This window comes from Microcebus murinus, chromosome 20 (assembly GCF_040939455.1).
Source record: "Microcebus murinus isolate Inina chromosome 20, M.murinus_Inina_mat1.0, whole genome shotgun sequence".
NCBI classification, from domain to species: Eukaryota; Metazoa; Chordata; class Mammalia; order Primates; family Cheirogaleidae; genus Microcebus; species Microcebus murinus.
Window position 1 is genome coordinate 35,051,594 of NC_134123.1, and position 13,684 is coordinate 35,065,277.

At 62.7% G+C, this 13,684-nt stretch overlaps 1 protein-coding gene across 1 annotated transcript; it reads right to left on the minus strand.

Annotated features, from left to right (window-relative positions):
- Nucleotides 1–6,350: 6,350 nt before the first annotated feature.
- Nucleotides 6,351–12,883, minus strand: SNAI3 (snail family transcriptional repressor 3). Its single transcript, XM_012737153.2, has 3 exons — nt 12,808–12,883; nt 8,046–8,666; nt 6,351–6,540 (listed from the first exon to the last, which is right to left on the minus strand). Exons 1-3 carry the CDS (start codon nt 12,881–12,883, stop codon nt 6,359–6,361), a joined length of 879 nt encoding a protein of 292 aa, XP_012592607.1. The 3' UTR covers nt 6,351–6,358.
- Between the last annotated feature and the right edge of the window lie 801 nt (nt 12,884–13,684).

Below are 13,684 nucleotides of genomic sequence, written 5' to 3' on the forward strand. Positions count from 1 at the left end.
TTAGCCGGATTCCCCTTTTGCAGTCGGAGAAACCGAGGCTATGCGATTCATGTGGCCCCGTGGACGGCAGGCCGGGCGCGGGCACCTTCCCCCTCCACCCACAAGACGCCCCTCGCTTGCCACGAGTCCCAGAGACCCGTCCGGCTCTCTCGGGGAGGGGGGAGAGCAAAGGGCGGCCGCGTCAGATCTCGCCGCTCTCTGAGCTCCTCTGAGCCTTGGCAGCCCGGGCGCTCTCCCCGGAATGTTCCGCCGCCCGCAAGGTGGTGCAGGCCTGGAAACTTCTGTTCCATTGAGCTGTGCCAGTGGCAGCTATACTTAGCCACGCAAGTGGAGGCCGGGAGCGGGTCCTCGGGTATAGATAGTAACAAGTGGGCTATTTTCAAACACCTAGAGAACCCCGGAATATTCTGGGCCAAAGTGATATTTATAGATCCTCTGGAAGCGAAGGCAGTAGCTTTGGCGCCGCCTCTACTTTCAGGAGCGAGGCTCCTTTCCACAGGGGCGGGCCGAGGGGCTGGGTCACCCCAAGGCCCGCTGTCCCCCACACCTGTCTCCAGCGGGGCGGGCGGTCTCCTTGCTTTGCCCCGTGAGTCAGAACAGGCAGAGGCTCACGGGGGCCCCTCTGTGTCCCCTTCCTACCTGGCCTGCCGAGTGCCAGCCCGGGGGACGCTCGTCGTCCGAGGACTTTTCCTGCTACAGAGAAGACTCGGTCCCCACCGCACGGAGCTCGTGACGTTATGTTTCTCCTGCCCAGAGACCCCGTTGATGTCTTTCTTAGGCTTCTGTGGTCACCCAGACACTAACCTGCCTCCAACTCACTCAGGTCCCGGGGCCCCTGGCCCCTCCCTGCCCCACTCCCGCCTGGGCGAGGGGCTCTGACAACAGGTGGGAAATGAGTGCCAGAAAGGCCTTCTGCAGGGAGGGGAGTGTGGAGACGTGATGGGTAGAGATTTGGGCAGGAAAAAGAAGGCCACACAGCCGTCCCCAGGGAAAGAGCCGGACAGGCCACGGCGCCCATTCACTGCTGTAATCGGTCTTGTCATGTGAGTGTTGGGAAAAGGGCTCTAGAAATCCAAACTTTTTTTTTTTTTTTGAGACAAAGTCTCACTGTGTTGCCCGGGCTAGAGTGCCATGGCGTCAGCCTAGCTCACAGCAACCTCAAACTCCTGGGCTCAAGCGATCCTCCTGCCTCAGCCTCCCAAGTAGCTGGGACTACAGGCACGCGCCACCATGCCCGGCTAATTTTTTAAAATATATTTTAAGTTGGCTAATTAATTTCTTTCTATTTTCAGTAGAGACAGGATCTCGCTCTTGCTCAGGCTGGTCTTGAACACTACTGACCTAGAGCGATCCTCCCGCCTCGGCCTCCCAGAGTGCTAGGATGGCAGGCGTGAGCCGCCGCGCCCGGCCTAGAAGTCCAAGTTTTCAGCGAGCGCCCCAGGTCAGCTTGCTAATAGGGAAAGCGGGGCGGAAGGCGAAGCCCACGTCACGGGGCGTCCCACCTGCGTGGGAGCTGGCGGCCTCACCGCGGCCCGACTCCAGCCTTGCCGACCAAGGAAATTGTCCCCTCCTCCTCACAGGCCCATCTCCGGCAGGTGTCCCTTTCTTCCACGGGCCCTGCCAGCCCTCCCTCTGCCACCCAGATATAAATACGAGCGCTTTTTCCATGGGCCGGGACACGCGGAAACATTCGGCTTTATTTTCGGCCTGTGAAATTCCCTCCCTTCATACCCGACAGGTGCAGCTGCCTCTTTTAGCTGCAGGGGCCCAGGAATAGAACATGGTTTACAATATAGCTCCCTTTAGGCATCTGGATGCTATTTTAAAAAGAAAAAAAAAAAAAAGAAGAGTCCTCCCGGGAGACACCCAGACTCAAAGTGTGAGTGTCGGCTGGACTCCTGCCCCCCGCCGGGCTGGAGGGACCCTGGGCCCAGGCTGCCCACCTGCCTGGTGCCTTCAGAGACACGAGGGTCCCTTGGAAGGGCAGGGACTGTTGTCACGGCCACCAATGCCAGGCGCTGGTCCCCACAGGGAAGGGAGAGGAGATGGGGCTGGGGACCTGGGCTGTGGCTCCTGCCTCAGGTGACTCTGAAGGGTACGTTCTTGGGAATCCCATCATTAGAATCCACCGTCCCCCACGGTCCTGTGTGGACCGAGGGGAAAGGAGCTCCGAGCGTGAGGGCCGGCACCGTAGCTCTTGGGACACCCCCGAGACCCATGACTTGATGCCCTAACTCCAGGACGTGGTCTCCAGTTGGGGTGTCCCCCATCCCTGACATCTATGGCTTGACACCCTAACTCTGGGATGGGGTGTCCAGGTGGGGTGTCCCCACCCCCGACATCCATGGTTTGATGCCCTAACTCCGGGATGGGGTGTCCAGGTGGGGTGTCCCCCACCCCAGAGACCCATGGCTTGATGCCATAACTCCAGGACAGGGTGTCCAGGTGGGGTGTCCCCCACCCCCGACATCCATGGCTTGACACCCTAACTCCGGAACAGGGTGTCCAGGTGGGGTGTCCCCCACCTCCGACGTCCATGGCTTGATGCCCTAACTCCAGGGCCTGAGCGTGACCCCACCTGGAAACAGGGTCTTTGCGGACGTGGTGGTGAAGATGAGGCCACGCTGGAGTAACAACGTGACCAGTGTCCTCGTAGGAGGAGGACAGAGACACGCTCGGGGAGGTGGTGTGAGGACGGGGGTCAGAGGTCGGGTGATGCTTCCTCACGCAAAGGAGCGCCGGGGGTGGCCAGCAAGTCCCCAGCCACCAGGGGCCGGTTCTCCTGCACAGCCTCGGGGGGGAGCCAACCCCGCCTGGCCTTGAGCTGGGACTTCTGGACGCCAGGACTGCAGGAGGAGAACCAGGCTGCGGTCCTCAGTCACTGTGGCCCAGCAAACCCACGCCCTGCCACGTGGGCCCCCGGCCTGGCCCACACCTCCCTCGGGGGACGGCCACGGGGCAGGGAACGTGAGCATGGCCATCTCGGAGGGTGTCTTCCCTCTGACAGCTCACCTGGGGTCTCCTGGGTGGTCTACTTTTTTTTTTGTACATATATATATATGTATATATATATATTAGTTGGCCAATTGATTTCTTTCTATTTATAGTAGAGACGGGGGTCTCGCTCTTGCTCAGGCTGGTTTCGAACTCCTGACCTCGAGCCATCCGCCCGCCTCGGCCTCCCAGAGTGCTGGGATTACAGGCTGGGTGGTCTACTTTTAAATGTCACTGTTAGGCTGGGCGCGGTGGCTCACGCCTGTCATCCTGGCACTCTGGGAGGCTGAGGAGGATCGCTCAAGGTCAGGAGTTAGAGACCAGCCTGAGCAAGAGCGAGACCCCGTCTCTACTAAAATTAGAAAGAAATTAATTGGCCAACTAAAAATATATAGAAAAAAGCAGCCGGGCATGGTGGCACATGCTTGTAGTCCCAGCTACTCAGGAGGCTGAGGCAGGAGGATCGCTTGAGCCCAGGAGTTGGAGGCTGCTGTGAGCTAGGCTGACGCCACGGCACTCACTCTAGCCTGGGCAACAGAGTGAGACTCTGACTCAAAAAAAAAAAAGAAAAACAGGTCACTGTTAGTCCAGAGGAGCCCAAGGTCAAGTTTCCTCTGGACGTCCCTGAGGTCCCTCATGCAGGAATTGTCGGTGTCGGCCAGGCTGGGTCTGCAGGTGGGGTGCCCCAGGCCAGGCCTGTGTCGTGAGGGGCTGGGGACAAGGTGTCTCTGTGTGTTCTAGAATATTCTCCTCCACAGACAGGAGCTCGCAGGCTCCGGGCAGCTCAGGGGGAGAGGGGAGCCCTGGCCACTGCCCTGCGGCCCCGTGCCAGGCCCAGGGCGAGAGGAGCAGGGTCCACCCCCCCCCAAGCCTCCCTCCCGCCAGTGGAGGTGTCGGTCCGTCTGCCATGGGACTGCGACAGGGCCCTACTCAGTCCCAGTGTCGCCCTCCAGGGTCGAGCCAGAGATGTTGGGACATGCGGGGAGGAGGCCTGGCCCGGCGGGTGGCCAAAGGAGGGACACCACCACCGCCTAGGGGACCAGGGGCAGGACGCTGGGCGGGGGTCAGTGCAGGCCGCTAAGGGGGCTCTGGCGGCAGCTCGTCTCAGTGGATGGGTCGCAGGGCTGCGCACGCTCCGGCCATGGTGCTGTGGCACGTGGAGAAGGATGCATGGGGACGGCAGCGGGGACGGCAGCGGGGACGGCAGCAGGGGACGGCAGCGGGGAAGGCAGTGGGGACAGCAATGGGGGACAACACCAGGGGACGGCAGCGGGGAAGGCAGTGGGGACAGCAGCAGGGGACAACAGCAGGGGATGGCAGTGGGGACAACAGGGGGGATGGCAGTGGGGACAACAGCAGGGGATAGCAGTGGGGACAGCAGCAGGGGACGGCAGCAGGGGACAACAGCAGGGGACGGCAGCGGGGACAACAGCAGGGGACGGCAGCGGGGACAACAGTGGGGACGGCAGTGGGGACAACAGTGGGGACGGCAGTGGGGACAACAGTGGGGACGGCAGCGGGGACAACAGCGGGGACGGCAGTGGGGACAACAGTGGGGACGGCAGTGGGGACAACAGTGGCGACGGCAGTGGGGACAACAGTGGGGACGGCATTGGGGACAACAGTGGGGACGGCAGTGGGGACAACAGTGGGGACGGCATTGGGGACAACAGTGGGGACGGCAGTGGGGACAACAGTGGGGACGGCAGCGGGGACGGCAGTGGGGACAACAGCGGGGACAACAGCGGGGACGGCATTGGGGACAACAGTGGGGACGGCAGTGGGGACAGTAGTGGGGACGGCAGTGGGGACGGCAGTGGGATGGCAGTGGGGACGGCAGTGGCGACGGCAGTGGGGACGGCAGTGGGGACAACAGTGGGGACGGCAGTGGGGACAACAGTGGGGACGGCAGCGGGGACAGCATTGGGGATGGCAGTGGGGACGGCAGTGGGATGGCAGTGGGGACAGCAGTGGGGATGGCAGTGGGACAGTAGCGGGGACAGCATTGGGGACGGCAGTGGGGACGCCAGTGGGACAGTAGCGGGGACAGCAGTGGGGATGGCAGTGGGATGGCAGTGGGGACAGCAGTGGGGACAGTAGCGGGGATGCCAGTGGGGATGGCAGTGGGACAGCATTGGGGACAGCAGTGGGGATGGCAGTGGGATGGCAGTGGGGACAGCATTGGGGACGGCAGTGGGGACGGCAGTGGGACAGCATTGGGGACAGCAGTGGGGACAGCCAGCAGTGCAGAGTGAGCGCCGGATCCTGTCTCCCCAGGGCTGGGGAGGCAGCACCTGCGGCCAGCTGTGCGGCCCACCTGCCGTCTCAGCCCTGCCCCTGTGCAAGCCCCCGTGGGCTGTGCCCTGCCCCCCGCCCCGTCCTGAGCTGCTCCCCGCCCCGTCCTGAGCTGCTCCCCGCAGCCTCGCTCCTCCCAGAGGCCCCGGCTCGCCCGCCGGCTGTGGCGTCCCCAACCCCAGAAGGGGTTCTCACGGTGCCAGGCCCGGCCGGATCTTTGCACTCGGGGTCCCAGACCACCCCAGAACCGCTGTCTCTGGGCGGCGTCTCAGAGTCTGGCCTCCTCTGCAGACCCTGGGATGGAGCGGGACTCGGGACGTCAGAGGACACGACAGGCAGGAGCGCGGAGACGCTTTATCACCCCACGCAATTCCCAGGGAGCCGGCTGGGCGCCCACCCCGGGCTGGGGGGACTCGGCCCTGCTGCGGGGGGGGTTGGGGGGGTCCTCTCACTGCAGGAGCCTCGAATCTGGCTCGGCCTGGCCTCATGCCCCGGCTGCCGGCTCTCCCCGTCCCGTCCCTTGGTGGGGGGAGTCCAGCGAAGGGAGCACACACGCGTGACACAGCGTGTCCCAGACCCTGCGCCGCGGCAGGTGCAGGCTGGCCGAGAGGTAGTTGTGCGTCTGGGCACAGAGCGCACGGACGCGCTCCCCACGCGTCGCAGTGTCCATCTCCAGGTGCAATGGGGCAGGTGGCCGGGAGTCGGCTCGGGGGCAGGGAACGTCCAGCGCCGGTGACCGTCCTGCCTGCCGCAGTCTCCGACTCTCAGGAGAAGAGAACCAGGCACCAGACCGGGTCGAGACGGAACTCCGTTCTCGTTTTGAGCAGAGTCTCCTCCAAAACCGGCTCAGCGGGCGGGAGTCTGCGTGCGAGCCCCCCGTCCTGACGGGTCCGAGGGACTTCTCTCGTTCTGAAGGACACGGGAGGGGGAGAGGCACCAAGCATGAGGCTGGGCCCGTCCATCCCGGGACCCCCGGCTCCTCTGGGCGCACCAGGCCACGCAGGGACCCTAGCCTCTGGCTCCCGGGGGGAGGTCCCCTCCGTCCTACCTGCACCAGCCACGCCGCGTCTCAGGGGCCGGGGCAGCAGCCGGACTCGCCGTGCCGCAGCAGGAGCGACATGCGGGAGAAGGTCCTGGCGCAGCCCTGGCACTGGTACTTCTTGGTGTCCGAGTGTGTCTGCAGGTGCGCCCGCAGGTTGGAGCGGTCGGCGAAGGCCCTGCTGCAGTGCGGGCAGGCGTAGGGCTTCTCGCCTGTGGGGGCCACACAGGAGGGCCGGCCGGGTCACTGTCTGTCCAGTGGGGGCCGGACAGGCCCGAGCGAGGCCCCGGCAGGCAGCCCGAAGGTCAAGGCGGCCCCGTACATCGGTGAGCAACCCCGGCCTCCCCCTGCCAACGCCCACGCACAGCCCAAGTGCCCAGAGCCAAGCTGCCTGGGGGCCGGAGGCGTGCCACCCCTGGGCAGGACGGCACCATCACAGTCTTTCCCAATGGCAAAGACGGCCACCGTGCTGGACCTGTCACTGTCTCTGCCAGAGCCCCTAAAAGCCTGGGCTGCTGGGATCTGGATGGGGGAGGCCCGGGGGCCTCTGGCTGCTGCTCAGGCCGCTGTCAGGCGGGTGTGAGGCTGGGCCAGCACAGCCCGGGCCAAGGACAACTGAAGCCCTCGAGGACGTGGCGTTTAGGAGCCACCTGGTCAGGGCAAGGGGGGTCTTGAGCAAAGTCCTTCTGTTGGGACCTTGGCCCCAATACCCTGACGTGTGTGAAGGGATGGGTGAGAGCCCCGAGTGCACCTGCGTCCCTGCTGGCTGGACACCGGGCACCCTCCGGCCCCGCCGGCCTCCCACCAGCTCCCCATGCTCCTGGGCTGCGAGGACCAGGCCTGACGGGCTCGGGCTGGGGTGTGGGCGCAGGTCCCTCTGGAGAGGGAAAGTGGGGGTTCCCGGGGCACCCTCAACAAAGCATAGAGGAAAACCAGACGAGAGGTCTCGGGGCCTGGGAAACGCACCCCTCCCCTCCAGCCCCCACCCGGGTGTGACTCAGAAGATCCAAGTCTGAGCTGGGAATAGGGGGCCTCAGTTACCAAAGTGCCTCAACTGCTGGCCCTGAGACTGGCCGGGTCTACACCAGGTCCCCACTCTTTGCACCATGGGGTGACCAGGCAGCCTGGGCGTCGGGGGTGGGGTACCCTTACTCATGGCCTGCCCCTTGCCCCCCTTGTTCCTCTGTCCTCCTTGTCTCCCTCCACAGTGTCTCCTGCTCCCCTTGGCCTGCCAGCCCCTCTCCCATGGCAGGGCCCCCCATTTCCCCAAATCTTTAGCCAGGCCGTGGGGCCCACTGTGCTCCCCACCTGCTGCTCTGGGGTCCTGGAAGCCATGGAACGTGACAGTCAGTCGTCACCGGGGCCCTGCACGTCCTGTGCTTTGCCCCCCCCCCCAAGAGACATGTCCACACCCTAACCCCGTGCCTGCGACGATGGCCTTATTTGCAAATAGGGTCTTTGCAACTACGATCAAGTTAAGATGAGGCCATTAGGGTGGGTCCTAATTTGATTAGGCTCACGTGGGTGTCCTTATAACCGGAAGGGGGTTTGGACACAGACCCGGAGGGTCGGCATGGCCACGGGAGGACGTCAACGGAGAAAGGAGCTGGCAGAGGCGGAAGGGGCCTTCCTCCCGGGAGCGCTCAGAGGTGCCAGGGCCTCCCGGTCAGTCAGGTCACCCCTCCTCCCGTCCACCCGCCCCGGGCCCCTGGCCCACCTGTGTGCGTCCGGGTGTGGCCCTGCAGCAGCCAGGGCCTGGAGAAGGCCTTGCCGCAGATCTTGCACACGCAGGGCAGCGTGTGCGTGCGGATGTGCATCTTGAGGGCGCCCAGGCTGGCGTACTCCTTGTCGCAGTGCTTGCAGCCGAAGATGCGCCCGGCCTGCAGGTGGCAATGCAGCTGCCGGTGCCTGGCCAGCCCGGCCGGCGTGTGGTACGGCCTGCGGCAGTCGGAGCACTCGAAGCCGCCCGGGGCTCGGGGTGTCGTCCGCTCAGCCCCAGGCAGTTTCTGGGGAGCCCCGTCCCCGTCCGGGCCCAGGAGCGGGGGCCACCGCGTGGGCAGCGCCAGCAGCGGGGGCAGGTTGAGGTGGTTCGGGCTGTCTTTGAGGGGTACGCTGGGGGCCCGGCCAGCCCGAGGGTCCACCCGGCTGATTTCCAGGGGGGCCGGCCCAGAGGCCCCCAGAGCACCCTCGTGCCGCGGCAGGACCGGCAGGGAGACGCGGGCAACGGTGGCCGGGCGGTCCCAGGGCCGGGGGAGCTCGCAGGGTGCGGGAGGGGCCTCCTTGTCCGGGGGGAGGGGCACCACCCTCCCCCCGCAGGCAGCACAGGCACCTCCGACTCCTGGAAGGGCAGAGGAGAGAGAGTAAGGGTGAGACGAGGTCCCCGGCACTGCGTTTTCAAGCTCCCGCTCATGGGTCTCTCCCAGCCGGCAACACACTGTGGCAGGCAGGTGCACCAGGAGGCACCCGCGTTCAGACCCGTCTCACCAGGGAGACAGAGGTGCTGGTGGGAAAGTGACAGCTGAGGCCAAGAGTCGAGCAACACAGCTAGAACAAGAACCCGTGGTCGGTCCGGCGCGGTGGCGCACGCCTGTAACCCTAGCTCTCTGGGAGGCCGAGGCGGGCGGATTGCTCGAGGTCAGGAGTTAGAAACCAGCCTGAGCAAGAGGGAGACCCCGTCTCTGCTATAAGTAGAAAGAAATTAATTGGAAAACTAATATATATAGAAAAAATTAGCCGGGCATGGTGGCGCATGCCTGTAGTCCCAGCTACTCGGGAGGCTGAGGCAGGAGGATCGCTTGAGCCCAGGAGTTTGAGGTTGCTGTGAGCTAGGCTGACGCCACGGCACTCACTCTAGCCTGGGCAACAAAGCGAGACTCTGTCAAAAAAAAAAAAAAAAAAAGACCCCGTGGTCTACAGAGTGGATCTGGGTTCCTCTCCAAAAACAAAGACAGAGCACCATCTCAGGGGACCTCTTGTGTCCAGTAACGTGACACAGGCCTCGTGGGGCAGAGGGACATGCCCTCCACGCCCTGCCCCAGACCTTCTGTGAGCCTGCCCCACCTTCGGATTGGGGGTGACAGCCTGGGGCCAGCAGCCTCCAGGCTCCCACGCACCAGTGTCAGGTCAGACTCGGGGCGGAGAGGTGCTGCTGTGTGTGAAGCCGGCCCCCTGCCCTGGGGACTAATTAGCTTCCAGGTACCTGACAGTCACCCTCAGTGTCTCCTTCCTGGATGACGTGGTGGCTCACAAGCCTCCAGGCCACTGGGCAGCCCACACTCAGCCCAGCTGTGGGGTTTGGGGTTCGCTGTCCATTGCTCTCTTAGGTGGCATCAGACATAGCCCTAGGGGCCGTGGCTCGGGCATTTGTGGGCTAGCACCCCACGTTTGCTCTGGATAATGGTGACGCCCCCAACTACACAGGTTAATCTGCAGGTGGAAGTTAAATTCTGCCTCTCCCCAAAGCCCAAATCTCCAAACAGCTTTCAATCCATTTCTCATTCCGTAGGAGCTGAAATAGATCTCTGGTCCTGTTTCTAGACAGCCCAGGGGAGAGGAGAAAATATTTGCAAACCAGAGATCCGATCAGGAACTAGTATCCAGAATACATAAAGAAGTTTGGGCCGGGCGCAAGCGCCTGTAATCCTAGCACTCTGGGAGGTGGAGGCAGGCGGATTGCTCAAGGTCAGGAGTTTGAAACCAGCCTGAGCAAGAGCGAGACCCCGTCTCTACTATAAATAGAAAGAAATTAATTGGCCAACTAATATATATAGAAAAAATTAGCCGGGCATGGTGGTGCATGCCTGTAGTCCCAGCTACTCAGGAGGCTGAGGCAGGAGGATTGCTTGAGCCCAGGAGATTGAGGTTGCTGTGAGCTAGGCTGACGCCACGGCACTCACTCTAGCCTGGGCAACAAAACGAGATTCTGTCTCAAAAAAAAAAAAAAAAAAGGTTTGCAACTCTACAATAAAAAACAAGCACCACAATTAAAAAGGTGGGCAAGGGATTCGAACAGATAGAAAATAAACAAATGGCCAATATGGGCACAGAGAGAGGCTCAGCGCCATTAGCCGTCAGGCAAACACAAATCAGAGCATAATGAGGTATCGCTTCAGACCCACTGGGGTGGCTAGAATTAAAAACAAAAAACCAGAAACCCAGAAAACAGCAAGTGCTGGTACGGATGTGGAGCAATAGGAAAATCAGGGAAGGCCCCTCCCTCCCCGCTCTCCTGGCCTCGCCTTCTCCCACCTGGTTTGCTAATTATAGAACCTGCACATCAGCTTCCTGTCCACCTCTGGGGTGGAGGGAGTAGTGGCAGTCACAGGTTAAGAGACAAAGTCTGAGAAAGTTCTGGAGAGACAGCCCTGGGTAACTCAGCCCCTACCCCGCCCAGCTTTCTGGGGGCCTCTCTACGGCAGAAAGTCACCTTTTTAAAGTCTCTGTAAGAGGCCAGGTGCGGTGGCTCACGCCTGTCATCCTAGCACTCTGGGAGGGCGAGGCAGACAGATCGCTCAAGGTCAGGAGTTCGAGACCAGCCTGAGCAAGAGTGAGACCCCGTCTCTACTAAAAATAGAAAGAAATTAATTGGCCAACTAAAAATATATATATACAAAAAGTTAGCCGGGCATGGTGGCGCATGCCTGTAGTCCCAGCTACTCGGGAGGCTGAGGCAGGAGGATCGCTTGAGCCCAGGAGTTGGAGGGTGCTGTGAGCTAGGCTGACACCATGACGCCACGGCACTCTAGCCCGGGTGACAGAGTGAGACTCTGTCTCAGAAAAAAAAAAAAAAAAGCCAATAAATAATAAAGTCTCTGCAAAACTCAGCCCCGTCCCTGACCCCTGGCTTTGCCACGGAGTGTGGCAGGGGAGAGAGCCACGCCAGGGTCCACGGACCACGTGTCCCTTCAGTGTTGTAAATGCTCCCCCTGCTCTCTGTGCTGTGCTTGCTTTGTATTCATTCTGCAGCCTGGATCCCCAGGAGAGGAGAGTTTGAAGCACCTTTCTGTCTTCCAGGGTTCCCTGGGGAGCCTTCAGGAGGCAGTCGGGAGCCCTACAACCCCCCCCCCGCCCCCGGCACCTCAGGTCCACCCTGGGGTGACACCCTGGCGGGAGGCGGGCCACCAGGGCCATCTGGCTCTCAGAAAGCCAGGCAGCCGGGGCCACAGTGAGGAGAGCGGCAAGGCTGCCCTGGGACACCCGCCCACCGGGCACAGCCTCCCAGGTGTGCACACGATGACAGGACCCTAAACAATGGTTTTTCAACTTAAAACTGTGACCTGCGGGAATTCGATTTCGCTTCACATCTATGTATCTACATCTATGTAACAGCGCCAGAGGTGGCCTTCGCTGTGAGTGCTGCACTCGGATAGTTTCCAGAGGTGATTAAATTGGTTTCAGAACACACATTTGGAGCCGGGCGAGGTGGCTCACGCCTGTAATCCCAGAACTCTGGGAGGCCGAGGTGGGAGGATCGCTTGAGCTCAGTAGTTTGAGACCAGCCTGAGCAAGAGCGAGACCCCGTCTCTACTAAAAAAAATAGTAAGAAATTAGCTGGCCAACTAAAACTATATAGAAAAAATTATCCGGGCATTGTGGCGCATGCCTGTAGTCCCAGCTACTCGGGAGGCTGAGGCAGGAGGATCGCTTGAGCCCAGAAGTTGGAGGTTGCTGTGAGCCAGGCTGATGCCACGGCACTCTAGCCCAGGTAACAGAGTGAGACTCTGCCTCAAAAAAACCAAAACAAAACAAACAAAAAAACACATGCATTTGGAAATCATGGTCGTGCCTGGTGGCAGCCTGGGCCCCGGGTGTTGGTCCAGGTGGGATCCCACCCCCGCCCCAGGTGCTGAGCAGGGATGGGTAAAGGTCTCCAGGTGGTGGGTCTTGTCCCAGGAAGCTGCTGAGCTAGGTGGGGACTGCCCCGGCCACCGGTGGGCAGGCTGTCTTCTGCAGGCACAGTCAGTTGTCTCCCCGGCAGGCAGTCGGAAGCAGCAGCCCTTGGCCCGCCTGCCTGGGCAAGCCCGCTGGGGGTGGGGTGGGCAGGAGGGTTTCTGGGGGGAGGGGGGACGGAGGCTTGGAGCTTCAGCTGAAGGCAGGTAGAGAGCACCCAGGGGTCAGCCTCTCGGCTGCCCTGCCCACCAGCCCAGCCCGGATGCTCTGGGCAGCCCCAGGTGGCCACCCTCCCAAGCTGACTCCCATCCCTTGCCGGGGCTGCAGTCCCCGGTGAGGAGGGCAGCGGGTGGGTCCTCAGAGGTGAGCTCCAGGGACACTGGGCCCGGGGAAACTTCTCTAAGTGGGGACAGAGCCCCGCCCTCTGTCGGAGGCGGGCTGAGTCCCCTGAAGAGGTTGTGGCCTTGGTGGGACCCGCGGACTTGGCCCGGAGGGGCGCCCCAGCCCCGGCTGTGCGGGCCAGTTGGCTCGTTCCACCTGCGACAGGTGTCCTCCCGCCCCGGGGGACTCGGGAGCCGGGCAGCCCCTACCTCTCTGCGTCTCCAGCTGTCCATAGTCGGGGGCCCTGTGGCTGGGGTGCGTCTTCACCAGGAAGGAGCGTGGCATGGTTCTCTCCGGGCGGGCGGGTCTGCGCGGGCAAGCGGCGAGCGGGTCGCGGCTGCGGCACCCGCGGGCAGCGCTGGGGGCAGGTGCGGGCAGGGGCCGGTCATTAGCATAGCGCGCCGCCTCCGCCAATCAGCGCGCGGCGCGGGCGGGGCGGGACCGCGGGGGCGGGGCCGCGGGCGCCACGCCCAGGACAGGTGCGAGGGCGGGGCGCGGAGCGCGTGGCCGCATGTTCTCCCCACGGGACTGCTTGGCGCGCCCGTCCGAGTCACACACTGACCCTTTGGGCCAGGCCACCCACCCGTGGACGAAAGGGCAGAGTTCAGGGCCGGTGGACACCGAGCTGGCCGCCAGGCCGCACGCGTGGGCGCGTCCGCGGGGCCGTCCTGCGAGAGAGCCCACTTAGGATTGACCAGCACAAGCCCCTGAAAGTCCAGAGCTGACGCATCTGGCCGGCCACAGTGGTGACCACCGGGTCCGTGCCCTGGGACAGGCCGGCACCTGGGAGAGTGGCCTTGCTAGGCAGGCTGAAGTCCCCGGGGGCTCCCTCCCTGGGGATGACAGTCCAGGAGTTTGCCCCATCCCTCCAGAAAGCTCCTTTGGCTGGGACCAAGGACACAGCCTGGAATTCTGGGGTTCGCAAGGGTCCAGATGTGTGGGTGCGTGTGGTTTAATAAAGGGGCAGATCTAGAGCATTCTTCAGCACCTGCATTGGTGGCCTGGGCCGGCCATATGCCTCCTGTCTTGTCTTGTTGGATCCTCCCAGCCCAAAAAGCTGGGTGCAGCTGTGCCTGGTGTCTACGT

What these genes read in the sequence shown, in the direction of transcription:
- SNAI3 (XM_012737153.2), bottom strand. Translation starts at nt 12,883, where the DNA reads ATGCCACGCTCCTTCCTGGTGAAGACGCACCCCAGCCACAGGGCCCCC. An exon ending in ACAGCTGGAGACGCAGAGAG is followed by an intron (nt 8,667 to 12,807) that starts GTAGGGGCTGCC and finishes CTGCCCTTCCAG; the next exon opens with GAGTCGGAGGTGCCTGTGCT. An exon ending in CCACACCCGGACGCACACAG is followed by an intron (nt 6,541 to 8,045) that starts GTGGGCCAGGGG and finishes TGGCCCCCACAG; the next exon opens with GCGAGAAGCCCTACGCCTGC.